The 17,156-nt window shown below is 41.3% G+C and overlaps 1 protein-coding gene across 3 annotated transcripts in view; it reads left to right on the forward strand.

Moving 5' to 3' along the window:
* KIF24 (kinesin family member 24) overlaps positions 1-17,156 on the forward strand; it is a 269,135-nt gene that overhangs the window by 15,446 nt on the left and 236,533 nt on the right. For all 3 annotated transcript variants that reach the window (XR_013606988.1, XM_078674708.1, XM_078674709.1), the window contains exons 3-4: positions 3,723-3,912; positions 14,081-14,178. Coding sequence is in view for 2 of the 3 variants with exons in the window: in XM_078674708.1 (XP_078530834.1) it covers positions 3,723-3,912; positions 14,081-14,178 (288 nt within the window). In the remaining variant the exon portion in view is untranslated. The remainder of the gene's footprint in view (positions 1-3,722; positions 3,913-14,080; positions 14,179-17,156) is intronic.

A 17,156-nucleotide genomic window follows, 5' to 3' on the forward strand; every position in this document is an offset into this window, starting at 1 on the left:
TAGCAGGCCACTGGGCATCTGCCCAGTCCAGGGTGATCTTTGATTGGATGGATGGATTCTCCAGCCTTGCTCACTTGCCCTCTCTTCACAGGATGTTCTGCTTGTGGCCTACTGGAAGCTTATCAGCTTACTGGAAGCTTTTCTGCTCTCCCTCCTGTCGCACCTTGAACTATATTGGAAACCACACCAGAGGGCTGAGTCGCCCTGCCAAGAAACTAATCCATCTGAATGTTAAACCCTAATTTTTGCAGCAGATGCATTAATCAACTGGTCCATCTTATTAACTGTGATCATTCGATTCAAAGCACCAACAAAAGTCCCAATAACAAGATGATCCTACCTAGTGATCCTTTTCCAAAAGTAGCTACAGACTTAAATGGCTGTAAAATTTTAGTACTGCACCATTGTGATTATGAATATCAGCATTTCCATCTAAATGCTATGCAGACAGCCCTGCTCTGGTATAATTGTATCTATTGTAGACAAACAGGGCTAGGGTGTTGCAAAACTGGAGTCGCGAGTGGCTGACAGCCAGCCGTCACCACTGTACAGAAGGAAAGAAGCCAGGCATGATGAATCGATTAGTACATTACAAGGACTAACATTCTACACACACCTCTTCTTCCTCCTCTTTTCTTTTGCCCAGTATGTGTTAGTGACGCTTAAAAACATTTCGATGTACAACTGATATACTGGTTTTTGCCAATATGATTCAATTAGCAACCTGATATTAGCCCAACCACTCAGAAGGTTGCCTCTAAATAAAGTTGTTTGCCTGCATTCTAGCGTCAGTGACATGGATAGAAACCAGATTTTGGGATGCTTTTTTGTCTGGGCTGGGTGACATTTGTGTTTGGGGGGGGGGGGTGCAGTGGTTAGAAATAGCCTTATTGCCTACCTGCAGTCAACCATTAACAGCTGGTTATTGCCTTTTCCCTCATGTACCCTTACTTTGAGCTCGGGCCCACAATTTTGTGCCGCAGAGAGTTAACCATTGATGCTTTTTGCAGAAGGTCTTAACCACCAGCAATTAATTGGAATATCACTGCCATAACATTCTATGGGCCGTGAATGATGGTAATAACATTATATGGAGTCCAGATCTTTACAACCATCAACTTTCCATCTCCAATATCCAGCAGACTATTATTTTTTTTAAACAAACGTCTCCAAATGATCCTACTGGTCCCTGCAGAATAAGGGAGTTGGCTGCTAAATCCACAAAGAGCTGCTATTCTCATAGAAATGCAGAAGAAATCACACCATCAGTTCATGTGAGTTCACCACCTGATGATGGCACATGAGCCATGTAGAATTCAGCCAAGTGTTAAGCTGCAACACAATTGAAAGCAAATAACATGATTGTTAAAACTTTCTTTGGTTTTCCTCCTCATTGAAATGGTTTTATAACGTAGCAACATGCCAATCAAGGATTCAGAAAAGAAGCTTCTCTCACTTCAGTGTTTTGTCTATCTGCTCCCTCCTCGTTGCCATCTGTAGGGGTGCCCCCATTCCGTTATCATGGAAGGGGGCGGAGGTGGTCCCCTTACATAAGAAAGGTCCAAGGGATGATCCATCTAATTATAGACCGATCAGCTTGCTTGATATCAGCCAAAAAGTGGTCGGTAAAGTTGTCTTACTCAGAATCCTCAACTGGGTAGAAGAAAATAAAATCCTTACCGACTTCCAGGCTGGTTTCAGGGTAGGCACTGGAACGATTGAGCAAGCATTTAGGCTCATGATGGTTTACTGGAAGGTAGTAGTGATAGGCAAGGGCAGTCTTTATCTCGCATTTATCGATCTAAAGACTGCCTTTGACCTTGTCCCCAGGGACTTGCTGTGGAAGGTTCTGGCTGACATGGGGCTGCCCCAGTACTTACTGTCCCTTTTGGTTAGGCTACATCAGGACAGCTTTGCCCAAGTTAGGTGGGGCCCTGGAGGGGAGAAAACGGGCAGTATTCCGGTCGAGAGAGGGGTCCGCCAGGGATGTGTTCTGGCTCCCACCCTTTTCTCTCTGTACATCAATGGGGTGGTTGAGCATCTTCTCAAATCTCCATCTGACGAACCATCCCTGGCGGGTGAACGCATACCAACCCTCCTCTTCGCGGACGACACGCTCTTAATCTCCAAAACCCCAATGGGACTCCAGCGACTCTTGGACAATTTCCAATCATTTTGTATCGATCGAGGCCTGGTAATAAATACCAACAAAACAAAGTACCTGGTCCTCAATCCTCCAAAACAACATGTGCGTTCCCCTACCCTAAACACCGAGCTCTTGGAAAGGGTAAAAGTGTTCGATTACCTTGGGATACGCCTTTCAGACAAAATGGATTGGACGCCTCACTTGGACAAAATGCTGTTGAACCATAAAAGGATCTCAGGTGCCCTTTTAAGAGAGCAACGCTCCAGTTCAACTAAACCAGTAGGAACAGTTCTTGAGATCTATGCAGCCAAAGGTGTCAGCTCTGCCCTTTATGGAGCGGAACTTTGGGGCTTCTCATCTACCGAAGCTCTGCAAAAATCCGAGAACAATTTCTGCAGACAACTAATGTCCCTTCCACAAAGTACCCCACTACTCCCTTTATTTATGGACCTCGGCTGCACCCAGATTGGTGAAATCGCGAAATTTCGTCCGCTACTACTTTGGGCCCGCATTTGGCGGGTAGAAGAACTTAGCGGATATGCCAGAGGTCTCAAAGAAATTATGGCATCCCCGAATTGGGACAAAATCAAGTGGTTAAAAGACATGCAAATTCTACTGACCAATTTGGGCCTACTTGAATCGTGGAAAAGTAGAACCTCACCCCCTAAGCAAATGCTCAAAAAGCTCTACCAGGACTGGATTTGCTCCCAAAGACATTCCAGCACGTCTCTTGGCAAATTAACTGAGGACTTTTTGCTGTTTAAAGATTGCCCCAGGAGGGAACCCTACCTGGATATAATTGAGAAACCCTTTGCCCGGGCCTTGTATTTTAGATTTAGAACGGGCACCCTGCCATTGAACACTTTTACCAAGAAATGGAAAACCTGTATCGGTAAAACTGACTTATGCCCATCGTGCCTTGCCAACCCAGAGACTTTAGCACATTTTCTGTTTATTTGCAATGAATATGCTAATCCAAGAAGGGTGTGGCTGAAAAACCTATGCCGACAGCTGGGCACCAGGAGCCATGATGTGGCAATCAGGATACTTGTTTCGGACAGTTATGAACCCTATGCCTGTGCCCTAGCCAAATTTTTATCTTGGGCTTGGGCTATCCGAGCCAAAAAGCTAAAACAACCTGTTTAATTCTGTTTTTAAACTTTTTATTTCTTTTATGCATTGCTGAGCAAATAAGTTCTGAAATTATTGCTTGGTCTAAAGACATAGAATTTTTCCTTTTTTTCCATTATATATTTATTGTTCTGCTTTTATGGTAATTAATTTTTATCGAAATAAAGCTTTTTTGACTTTGACTTTGACTATCTGCTGGCTAAACACTGTTCCACACTGATTCATGCTCTAATTCCCGATCAAGTATAACGACTTACTTTGTCACAAAAGTTTTATAGTTATAGTAAAATATAATAATATGGTATCTAACAAACTACCTGATTGCATGAGCAGTTTTTCTGAATATATCAAAACTCAAGTTTTGACCTGATTTAGGTGATTAACCAGTCTGTAGTGTAACATTTTCATGGATCTAATCTTTTTATATTTATACAATTTGTTTTAGGGCCAATAACTTTGAGAATGAAGGTCCCTGGGCAGGAAGTGATAAAATACGAGTTTGTGTCCGGAAGCGTCCTCTCGGGGCAAGAGAGGCGCGACGTGGTGAAATGAATGTTGTCACAGTGGAAGACAAAGAAACCGTTTTGATTCATGAGAAGAAGGAGGCGGTGGATCTTAAACAATATATTCTGGAGGTATGGTGCTAAGTGTGGGAATGACGGCTGCTGTAAGTAGAGGAATCTTCCATTCCAAGCTTTTGAAGTCTACATAGGACTTGGCCATCCTGCTAATAAATTTCAGAAGTAGAAACCTTTACACTGCTCCAAGCCATGATGGTTTCCCTGAAGTGGGATCTTCTGTTGTCAGCACATCTAATAATTTGCAAGCAAATGTTTGACTTGGTCACTTTCCGTCTCTATATCTGACATTGGCAGCCCCTACATCCGAGAGTAACATTAAAAGTTTTCTGCATCATATACAAAGATGTACGGCTCCACCTACCAGCATTCCTAAATAAAAGATGCATCTTTACAGGGTTCTTGCTTGATAAGAAGTAAGCACATCTTTCTGCAGAACAGCCAACAGTCAAATGTAAAACCAAGTGTATGATGTCCTCCCTAAAGACATGAAAGATCTTTGCATAAAGTTTTTAAAGACTCCTTTTTTCATTGAATCTTTGTGTAACGTCCATCTGTAAACTGAATCATGTTGCTTCTGTCGTCCTTCAGAGTATGTTCATGTATTTCCACTGTTACATGGACAGCTTCCAATACCACTTGGCCAGGCCATGCTGTAAAAATACTTGGGCAACATTTGCCATTCAAAAGCCATCTTCCTTTTTAATAACAGTAGCCATAAAAGGAATATGAGAAATTAATAAAGTAATGACGAATTTGAAAATGCAGCTATGCAGCTGCTGGATATCACTGAAAGCAACAGGCCACAGCATCATAATGCAAAGCTGGGAATTAGAGCCTGTTCATTCAGGTACTTCAAATTTCCCAAGCGGGAGAATCCCAGCATATGATGCATCCAGCTACTTCCTCCCTGTTTCTTGTTCTAGAATCATACATCATCATTGCATACACTCCTTCCTGTGCGCATTTTGCAGGAACCACAGATCCCATAGAATCTCAAGCAATGAGTAACACTGTTGCAGTGATAATGCTTAGGAACAGTACTATGCATGAGACCATAGAACATGAGCAAGTAGGGACTGAGTCACCATACCCCATCAGCATCTATGGGCCAGAATCTGATTGGCTCGTAGTGCCTCACTTGCCCTCCTAACCGTTCCAGAGAGACAAGTAACTTGGCACTCCAGAACAAAACACTCCCGACCCTCAGGATTGCGGTAGCAGGTCACTCCATTTTGTTTTCTTACTCCTACTTGTCCTCAATAAATAGAAAAGAGACATGAGGAAAGTTTGTTATGTTTATTTAAACTATCGTGCTCTAATGTGCATTAGTTGCGCCACAACTAGCTAATAAATAGAGGTCAGTAATGTCATTAGCATAGCTACTATACCATATACAGTAAATAGTCCAGTCAGATTATCTGACATCTGCCTAAACCCACCCTTACTATGAAAGTTAAATGATAATCGATCTCTGGGCTTAGCAGCGGACACCCATACCTTAGCATTCGTAGACAGTTGTTCTATATCCCTGCTGGCACAGCTCTCTTGTCTCAGGACCTTTATGCTGTCTGCCAATCTCCACTCTGTGTGTGTTAAGAACTACATGTCCTGGGTTATATGAAAAAACTTGTTTTCTAAAACAGCAAATGGGTGTCTCTATTATATCTAGGTGCTAGTGTCCTACCACAGGGAATAACAACAAACATTGGCATAGCCATTAGGTCTCACTTTTGGGACCTTATAAGTGTTTAGCCATGCAACAGTTGATGTTGCACCAAGGGTATTGTAGTGCATAACTAAATACTTATAAGGTGCCAAAAGCGAGACCTATTGGCTATGCCAATGCTTGTTTGATCTGGGCGTCATTGGAAATACTTTTGTTTGCTAGCTTTGGCGAAAATCCAGAGATTTTAACATAAAAAGAGCTTCCTTTGAACTAAAGAGAACAGTACAGATACCTTTTAATCCATGTAATTTCCTAGATTTCTTGGTATGATACAAATATTCAGTGTCTTTGATGCTTTACTCTTTTTACACAAAACTGTACTTTTCCTAGAAGAATTTTCTGCACAGTGTCACATTCATTTAACACAGTGTACTTATTTAGAAAACATTGTGCATTAGTGTTAAACTGAAGAGAACAGGTTGGCATACACTACAGGCCAGGGTGTTTGCTGTGGGGATGTGGAGGGGTGGGAGAGCACAGGTTTGAAGTGTGAGGGGCTGGAGGAATGGTGGGGGGTGCTTAGGAAAGCCAGTGTCCTGCAGGTGAGAACAGGCTGGCACACCCTGCAGGCCCGGGTGATTGCTGTGGGTTGCGGAGAGGTAGGATTGCACAGGCTTGGAGGGAAGATGAGGGCCTGCCCTGGAAATCCGGGCTTTGCAGGCGAGAGTGGGCTGGCGTCCCCTGCAGGCCCGGGTGTTTGATGAGGGAATGTGTACCAGAAACAGCTGAGCTGGTCCGGCTGGGAGGGAGGTTCGGCGCTCAGACAGCCGGGCTCTGCCGGGGAGGGCATGCACGGAAGGAATGCAGAGAGGTGCGGCCGGCAGTTCACACGTCGTCTTGCGTCAGGCATGAGCTGCGCACCTGGTCATGTTTTTGTCTTGGCAGTCTGTACGCCTCCGGCTTCAAAGACAATTTGTGGCTTCCGTGGTATATCTTTAACTGTCAGGCAAATGCGGAGCTGCTCGTTATTTCATATTGGGGTAATGATTAAATGTTTATAAATGCATACATTATTCTTTGTCAACTCGCACATTCTCTAAAACGTTCACACCTTTGAATCAGCCATGAAATGTTTGCTTAAGAAATGAATACGAAATGGTGACAAGGGAGAGCGAGACAGGCAGTGGAGGGGCCACGCTAATTGAAAACAGATGCCCCCTGCGCGCTCTTGCTTGCTCCCGCAAGCTGGATGCCAGCGCAAGCACGAGTGCTTGAAAAGAGCTGACCAATTTCTAAAGGTCATCTCCTAGAGCAGCGCATGCGCGCTGCCTAGGCGAGACCTAAAAAACAGTGGTTTTTGACCTTGCCTAGGTTGTGGAGACTAAATTCTAGGAAAAGGACAAAAAATGTGTGCTAAGTATATGTGAAAATACAATATGGCACAAAAACAAGTGGGTACTTTGGTAACGTGTACAAAGCAGAAGCGGCCTACAACGTGCATAGTTAAGCTGACATAGGGACAACGAAAATGTCCATGTGGGAAACACTTAACAACACAAACTACAATATCTAGCTACTTAAAGCTTCTGGGGAACCCTCCTTGTGAGGGTCTTATGACACAGTAACAAAGAACTATGAATATTTCTTTCTTTGTGTGGCTCCTTTAAGTTTTAAAGCAGGCCAAATGTAACTTTAAAATCTGTGATATTGCTGCACTAATGACATTTAAGTGCAGCATACATCTGAGAACCCCCAAAAAACATAAGCAGTTTACCATAACATTTTCATCCTCATCCATACAAAATTATTAAACTATTTTAATTGACAATTAAGTTGTGTTTAAATGTACCTATGCTAAATATAGAGCTCGTAATTTTCCCCTACAAAGTTTACTTCGGAAATTAATACTTTTTATTTTGAATTGGCCAAAAAATGATCAAATATTGAGAGTTTTACTTAATTCTGACTGTATATAAACATATCTGAATTTACTTTGCACCCTGTACTAAAACATGGAAAAACGTGAAGCTTCATGGCTTGGAGTTATTGCTTGTCTAAAGAAATTTGCTAAATTCTGCCTTGCTTATTTCAATTTATATGGGCCAAGACATTATCAGGAAATCAGAAAAAAATAATATGCATAGAACAACCAGGGTGGGTTGTCTAGCTGTGTTTGACCTCACATGGATACATTCTAAATGTGTAATTTAAACCACTCCTGAACTGACAAAAGAAATGCTTTGAATTAGAATCAAAATGTGTGTGGATTTCAAAGGCCTTGATGACATCTGCACATTAATATAGGAATAGAAGGAAAAGTCCTACTACATTTCTTAACGATTTTCTTAAAAGCAAACATTAGCTCACATAGAACTGGGCTAAACCCACCTTTCCCGTAGGAAATAAATGCACCATCCACCAAAACACAGACCAAGAAAGGGTTTCTACTTTCCTTCTTGCTGGTCATGCTTAAATACTGGGGCACTGTAGTTGGAAGTTGTGAAGTTAGATAAAAGATACTTTTCCTGTGACACTATAGTCAGTTTGCCATAATGCTCAATTCTCTCTTGCTTTGAATGACCTGGTGTTATTGATGAAAGAGGTAAGCCTTCATTCGCCTGTATCTATCTATCTATCTATCTATCTATCTATCTATCTCTTGGAACACCCATAGTACAAGGTACAACAAGAACATCCAGATCTTAGCTGGAAATATTATTGAGGAGTATACATAGCGACTTCACCCATAAGGCAACTAAGAACTCTATTGCTTTTAGAGGCCTGGTTGACCAAGGAATTCATATGTGAATTCCCAGATAAACTCTCTTTAAGCAGTCTGCTTGGCAAAGGCATTAAATACAGCTGTAAGAAATAAAGTCAATTTTCTGCCCAAATTAATATACTTTAACACACGGAAATATGGTCTACATTTTTGGATGTTACATGCAGAAGACACAAAATGAGTTTTTTTCCTTTCACTTAATATATCTGGGGGTTGTTTGTTGTGTAAAGTAGCTACTTTCCTGTTAGCAAGATGTCATCAGCATGTCTAGAGTATTGCAACACTAGTTCAAGATAATCATATCCACAGGTATCAGAGTTTTCATTGGGAAGCTGTTGACCGGTGAATGGTGCTAACAAAACATCTCTTCCCATGTAATAATTACACCATGGTTTAAATATGTGAAAATTTAAGCAGCAGGTTGTGGCGACAGAAGGAGGCACACTTTCACTACTCATATATAAGCATTACCAGAGTCTGTATGTATTATGTATATAGCACACACCTAGCTGACAGCAGCAGGCCCTTATACAGGGTCCAAGGCGAATACCCACTCAGTGTGTGGTTGGAGGGGTAGCTGGTTTCCAAGTGCCAAAGAGGGCTATTACTGTATCATCATATGGTGTACTTTAAAGAGTTGTGTCTTCAGCTTTTTTCTAAACCGATGTTATTCCAGATCCTAGGTTTACAGATAAAGCCTTTGCCCTTCATCTCTAGTCTGGCACTGTTCTGGCTGTGGGTGTGTGAACGGGAACCTAGCTCGTCTGCAAGATAGGCAGTACGCCAGTCCTGATTGCTTTGTAGATGAAGCAGCCTCATTTTGAATATAGTGAGGGCTAGCAAGAACGGCCATTGGAGTTGTGTGATGTAGTCATATTTCTTCAGGCCCTTTATAATGCATTTTGCTGCATATAGGATGGCGTTGTGGGGGACAAGTGTGTAGTTTTGGAAGCTTGCCGATTAGCAGGGCATTGCTACCACCCAGATGCAAGAGAAAAATACTTGAATGGCAATTTTGAAGTCACTTTCTGGGAGAATATGGTTTCACTTTTTTAGTAGAGAGAACTTGTACCAGGCATCTTAGTTTTCTTGGTGATGAGTTCCTTAAATGGGAGACCGGTGTCCAGGGTAAATTCTAGAGATTTGCATTGGGTGAAAGTTGGAGTTTGAATCCTGATTTGTACTAGTTGTTGCTTGTTCTTGGCAAACAAAATGAATTTAGTTTTGGTGGAGTTAAGCTTCAGATAGGTGCTGAACATCCAGGTCTTGATGAGATTCAAGCTGTTTTTACGCCATTTGAGGCCAGAGCAGAGGAGACCTTCAAAAAAAGTTGTGTGTCATCTGCCTATTGGTGGTCTCTGATGTAGTTTGTTGTGAATAGGGCCTCTGGGGCTCCATGAAGAAGTTGAAGATGAGAAAGGATAAGATGGAATGTTGGGGAATTCAGGAGGTTATCAGGACATTAATGGACAACATATGTCACGTCCCTTTTCATTTATTTTATGATGGTTCTTTCTGGATTTGCAAGTATAGAAAGGAAAGTAAGAGCAATACCCCATATTTGGCAGTTTTAGACTGTTATCTGCCTTTCTGTCTTCTAATTGGTCTCTTTTCCCTCCTAGTCTCTTTCATTTCTGACCCATTTTCTCCTGTTAGATTTGGGGGTCTCTAGTTGGCAGAAGTAGGTACCTTTGACCAAATAGGGACACTTGCGTTTAGTCAGTGTAAGGTAAGGGGGTACACTCCTAAAATAAACCCTGTTCCCCCCACCCCCCACCCCCCACCCCAGTAGCTTGGCACACGCAGGCAGCCTTATCTCAGAGGCAGTGTGTAAAGCATTTGTGAACACCTACAATAACCCAGTGACAACACTACAGATGGACACCACAAAAGTTGTAGTATAAAAATAAGTGTTTTTATATAGACTTAACACAAACGACAAAAATCCACAATACTGCACTTTAGAAATGGTAGAATTAGCTTAGTTCTCTTGATGTAAAATGTGACACATTAAGTTCAATGTACCTTTGGATGCGTAACGCTATACAACGAAAGTGTTCCAGGGAAGGTGATGCGTTGGTTCCTTACATGCAAGAACGGTGATGCGTCTGGTCCCTACTGATGCGTAGGGGATGTGTCTGTTCTTCTCAGCGTGGGGAGGTGATGCTTTGGTTTCTTACTGTGCTTCCGTTGCGATGTGGCCCGCAACGCCTTGATGCGATGAAGATCCGGTGCAATGAAACCAAAATGGTGTCTTCTCCTTGATGCGACACAATGCGTGCACGCCCCACGGCCGTGCGGCATCTGATGCAACATCGATCCTCTTCTCCCGCGAGACGCATTGGCAATGATTCGACAGCTGCAGCAGCAGCACGCTTTCCCAGCGATGCTGCGACAGCGACACGCTTCTCCGATGATGCGGCGGCGTCTGGTGCGAATTCGATCTTCTCCGGCGATGCGAGGCGCTTTCGAGTGGTGAAGCAACAGCGGCGGCGACACGCTTCTACTTTGTGAGTCGCGGTTCTACCAGCTCCTTGCGACACGCAGTCCCTCAGAGAGCCCAACACAACTGCAGGCACTTCCAAAGAACTCTTTGGGAGCCGGTGGGTGAAGTCTGTTGTCCCTGACACTTCAGCAGGAGGCAAGCTCTATCTCAAGCTCTTGGAGATACTTCACAAGTTGAATGAAAGTAGCACAAAGTCCTTTCTCCTCTCTTTGGCAGTCAGCAACACTGCAGGCCAATCCCTCACGCTTAGGGATAGTCTCTCCTCAGTCTCCCTGGTTCCTCTCCTCAGCAAAGGTTTCTTCTTGTTTCCCAAAAGTGATCTAAAGTTCTGGGGTCTGGGTCCCCCTTTTATACTCATTTTCCCTTTGTTCTCTCAAGGCAGAGAGATCTTTGCCTAGTCCAAACCAGTTCTGGTCAGTCCTGGAGCACTTTGTTGACAAGACTCCTTCTTTCCTTTTACAGTGCAGGCCAGGGACATCAGACGCACCACAGGAGGTGGAGCCAGCATTGGGGAGGGAAGGCACAGCCCTATTCAGGTCCCAGGTGCAACTCCTCTCTCCCATCTGAATGCAGATCTCTCTAGTCAGCCCTGTGCTGACTCACCCTGTCTCCTGGAATCGCCCAGCCCCAGTCACTCAAACTCCAGACAAGGAATACACAACCTAGCAGAGGCAGGCTTGGATGGTTAAACAAGAAAATACCTACTTTCTAAAAGTGGTAGTTTCAAACACAGAATGTTAAAACCAACTTCACTAAAAGATGTATTTTATCATTCTGAGTTCACGCATACTAAACTCGAATTTCTACCTAGTTCCCTGAGTGAGTTAGGAATATAAAATGTAATAATCAAACTGTCCATTCTGGCCTATGGGGAACAGGTAGCCTTGCAATAATGAAAAATGAAAATGGCTGTAGTTCACTATCAGGACATGCCACACACATCAGGGCATGTCCTACCTTTTACCTACAATGCACCCTACCCTTGGGCCTAACATAGAGGTGACTAATATGCAGAAAAGAGAAGGGTTTAGGGACTGGCAAGTGGGTGCACTTGCCCAGTCACCATGGCAGTACCAGACCTCACACAGGCTCTGCAATGGCAGACCTGAGACACTCTTTTACAGGCTGCTTCTGTGGGTGGCACAACCAGTGCTGCAAGCCCACCAGCAGCATTTGGTGCACAAGCCCTGGTCACACTCCGTGCACTGTACTAGGGTCTGACAAGTAAACCAAACCAACCAATCATGGAATCACTAATCCATACATCAATTTACCATAGGGAGCACTCGCACTGTTGCACTGGACAGCAGTGGCACAGTGCCAAAAGCATCTATAACCAGCAAAAATACATGAGGCAACAGCAAAAAATGGAAGGGAGACCCACGCCAAGGTGCCAGGTCTAACAGCTTCTTTGACTAAGATACTGCCCGTCTTCTTAGGATCTTTTATTTTTCCTTGTAGAGAAGATGTTAAGAATAATGACCCTACAAATATATTAATAAAAACACTTCTTTAACAAATCTCTAAAATAATTGTGATTATTATTATTAGTGGCACTGACCAAATCAATGGATATTATGTAAACAATCATAATAGGGAGACAACTAAAATAGAATGTAGACATTTGATCAACTTCACTACATTGTTTGTTTTTGTTATCAGCCTCTCAATAGTGCTTTTCTGCCATTTGTAAGGATATGCTGTTCTTTTGGCAGACTGAGTTTTCCTTTAGCATCTTATTGGGGTCATTCAGTGACTGCAGTCATTGTGACGGAATATCATTGTATGAGTTTCTCTGATTATGGATCTGTTCAGTGAGCTGTTTTGTGAGGATTCCTATTGGATTAAAGGACTAATCACTCTGTGGTCTAAGTTGGTGTCTTTGAGGTGTGCGATTCTCACTTCATTTTTGACTTCTTGTCCTTAAGAACTGGGGATGTCTCTTCCTGTGTCTTTGACAATTTGATTCGTGGTCCAAAGTGTAGATTTAAAGTGGCTGAAATTGTTAACATACTTTCATAGTAATAATGCCCACAGCAGCTTTCATCATGTCCATGAAATGCTGTCCTGGATTAGACCGACCTTGAAATGTTGTGTGAATTTGCTAGGAACTTGCTTGTGCTTCATGGCAATGAAAGAATGTTCTTCAATGTGGAGCCTTTAACAATAGAAAAGCCATCTGTCTATAATGAGGGCCATTTCAGTCTCCCATTCAGCGACAGCAATGCGTTGAATTGTATCAGGCATAGATTTTAATGGCTTATGTAGTGTTTCAAATATTACATCAGTTTTACTTAATTTACATGAAACAAGCTACGTCTGTAAGTTCCCTGCTATCATTCATCATTCACTTCTTAGCTACCACCTTGTCCTTTTTCGTTGCTGAATACTTATACTTTTCAATTGATAATTTTGAATCCGCTCCCATCCTGCAGTTTTTTTCTCTCCTTCTATACATTTTTAAAACAGGCCTCCACCCCATCATTCAGAAGATTGCCACACATTACATTCCTACAAGGATGATTAGGTTTGCCTCTCAACATCTTATCCCATGACTCCCACACAAAGAACAAAAAAATGGTGTCTGATGCGTTGGAGTAATTGGATCCAAAATTTGGAATATTCTGAAGAGTTGAACAAAACTATCTTAGTTTCAGTAAACCTCCTAAAACTACACTCTTCTAGAAATCATGTTCCTAATCCCAGTCTTAGTGAATACAGGTTGACGAGTTCACCTCACTTTGCTGGAATCAGTGTCCACTGTCTATTCTATATTGCTTTTGTTCATCACTGATCTCCCTAAAAAAATGCTATAAAGTCACCAAAAGATGATAACTAGTGCTTCAGATGCATAAATGATAACTAAATCATGTCGGGCTCCACAAACGTATGGTTTAACTTAAAATTACATTACTAATCGAGACTGCACCGCCACCCAACACCAACTCATCTGCGACATGCACACACACAGTGAAGGGTGGAAGTTATGGAATCACACTGAATGGTGGCGGTTATGCATTGGTTTGTTTATTCTTCTTTGTAACTACCTACTTTTTATTGAGTCGATAAATTACCTATCTGGTCTCGGGCACAGTGAAATATAAAAAATTTGATCAGCTCTGCAGATATATGTAGTTGATAAAACATAGACAACAAGAAATCACCTGTTGTTTTTCCCTAATCAATCCTTTGTTATTATGAAACACCCTCATGCATTATCTACAGTCTGAAGATTTTCTTTTCACCTGGTGATATCTTTCTTTTTCAGCATGTCTTTTATTTTGATGAAGTCTTTAGCGAGGCACTGACCAATCAGGACGTGTACATGAGGACTGCTTACCCGCTGATTCAACACCTTTTCAATGGGTAATTTTTAATTTTACATTCCAGGGTTAGCTGTTTTTACATTGTTTCATCAGATGGCTCCGCCATTTCCCTAAATTGCATTACCAAAGAGTTACCATCTCATACACTGACAAAGTAAGATCAATAAAAAGCATCCATTGAGGCAAAGGCGTAAACATTTTAAAATTTCAGTTTATGTGAAGTACATTTTTAATATTAAAATTGTATTTTTTCTTCCAGTGGGCTTTTTCTTGCTATCATCATTATATTTTTCACTATTCTGGATCTAGGTATTAATGCCAACGGTCTAGCCATAATTAAAAAAGGTGTTCGATAATAACTAGCCATGGACTGATCAATGGGACATGGAGGAGGAGGGAACATGTACATTTGTTTTGGCCCTTATTGAAATGTTTTGGAATGATTGTGGAACCGAAACCAAAAGCTACGAATTTAGGGATTTGTGTGGACCAAGCCCCTATATGTAATATAACTTTCACACAAGGGGCATTACTTCGATCTCTACAAGGTGGGAATGATTGTCCATGCTCACTGCTCGTAGATCCTAGAATTATAGCTGTTGTGGGTAACACAAGAATGCATTTTTAATTGTACTTTTTATTGCACTCATTAAAAGCTCTATTGATTGGTTACAGGGTGTACAAATCGCTGCAGTGAGGTTCCTGGTTGGACTTAGGAATTGCCCCATACCAGCTGAGATATCTTCACTGGACAGTGCTAGTTAAATAATTCAGAATAATAGTGGCTGTCTTTCCTATAAGGCTCTGTCCGATCGGGATCATTTAGAAAACTTACCGTTCCCCCTCTTAATCTGCCCACTGGTGCAAAGAAATGTTTGTGGGCACAGCAGCTCTCCTTTGAACCTATCTTTATGTGACATCCATACTGAACCCAAAGAGTATTATTTCATAGGGAAGCTATGACATTTCCTCCAGCCCTCGAAGTCTCTTCTATTTCTATTGCCTGCTGACCAACACTTTGAGGTAACTGTGTCCGGATAAACACACTGCGTGAGTGTTTTGTGCTAATTTACTCTCTTGGAGGATGAAGAAGTTACGTTATTTGTTTTTTTTTCCTGTGGACTTTTTGGGGGGGATCACAACTGACACTTATTAATTTCCATATGCATAGCCACGCTAATTATGCAGCAATATGGAATCAAATTATGGGACTTGGTTGACTGAATTATGTAGCAATGGAATGCAAATATTTCTTCATATCATGCATTTAATGGTACAGGATTCCCCTAAATTTAGATTGTCCCACTAGAATTAAATATGTACGTGTTTTTGTCCTGCTGTAGTGACCAGAGAAACACATTAAATACCATCCTCTCACCAGGTCCATATTAAAGCATCTGGAAGAATTTAGTGCCGCTTTAGTGTCAGAATACAGCAATCAACTGATGAAAGGTGACCAATTATCTTGAAAAATGTCAGAAGTTGCATTGTATTCCACAAGTATTCTCCCTCCTCAACCTTTTAAAGACTATTGCATCCAAGTCACAGCTACAAACTGTTCTACTCCCTCAGTTATCTATCTGAGACAACGAAACCTATGGGGCCAAATCTGGCAAAATATTGGGACAACCGAGAGTAAGGGTTAGAAATACCTTTACAAGCCCAAAATACATCTGCTGCACCATAATATGCACAAGCTTTAACCCACAGAAATCAAGGGCACCCACATTTGCAGACAAATGATTGTGTTCCTTTCACCCCGTTTTTGATTCTGGAAAAAAATGAAAAATAAGATCCATCATATGTCTTTCTTCTCCTTTTAAGCATGACTCCTGAAGAAAACCTTTAGATGCATATTTCTTTTTTTACATTTTCTTCAATTTTGTTTCTTGTTTTTGATTACTTTACCGCTTTTCTACATTTCTCCACGTTTCTCAGTTTTATTACTGCATTGTAAATTGAATCTTGCGTGAAAGACAATTCTGACAAAAGCACTATAAATTGGATCAAATCACTAATCAATTGGTGTTTTAGGTGTGAGAAGTAGGTGCACATCCTACAGATGTGTCCATTTGAAAGTGTGATGCATGTGGGGAAAGTCTATTGGCTTAGGCTTGAAGTAGATGGCCTTTTTAAAGTGTGTGGTCTTATTAGTGAAAATTAGATGTGAGATGATTTAAGGTATTGTTCAAATAAACCAGTTGGAGTAAACATTTTCAATCTGCAGTGGCACATTCAGATTTTGATTTTGAATGTTAGGAGAGGTCCCCAGGGCATTTCGTTTTTTTAGGTGTAGTTTTCAGTCTGGAAAAAAGTAGGTTCCTGCTGCAAAATAGGTTTTAGCTAAAAAAAAATGGTTAAAAGGAGGAGAATGAGTAACCTGTTATCGTGAACAAAGAATACTATGAAATATCAGATTCTGTGATTCAAGAAGATCCTAAAATTACTTATATTTATAGATTGCTTACATTGAGATATATATATATATATATATATATATATATATATATATATATATATATATATATATATATATATATATATATTCACTGAAAAAACCATAGGTTATAGACCATATATAGTTAGGAATTAGCATTTAAAAAACCTTATTTTACTCACACAAAACCATTGAAATTCCATATATAGTTAGTTGTACTAACTATATATCGCGCACCCGCAATCCACTGCTGATGATGTCACATATTACATCATTCATGACATGGTCAGTGACATCACTGATGACATCACTGATGACATCTCAAATGACATCACTGATGACATCACTGATGACATCTCAAATGACATCACTGATGACATCACTGATGACATCTCAAATGGCATCACTGATGACATCACTGATGACATCTCATTTGACATTACTGATCACATCACTGATGACATCATTCATGTGATAATACGATGAACCTCTTCAGACTCTAATATAACCTTAGATACACTCAGTGTAAACAGACACTCATAGACTGTCACTCATCCATGGAGTTACTCAGACACTTAGTC

The sequence above is a fragment of the Lissotriton helveticus genome, chromosome 2_1 (assembly GCF_964261635.1).
Source record: "Lissotriton helveticus chromosome 2_1, aLisHel1.1, whole genome shotgun sequence".
NCBI classification, from domain to species: domain Eukaryota; kingdom Metazoa; phylum Chordata; class Amphibia; order Caudata; family Salamandridae; genus Lissotriton; species Lissotriton helveticus.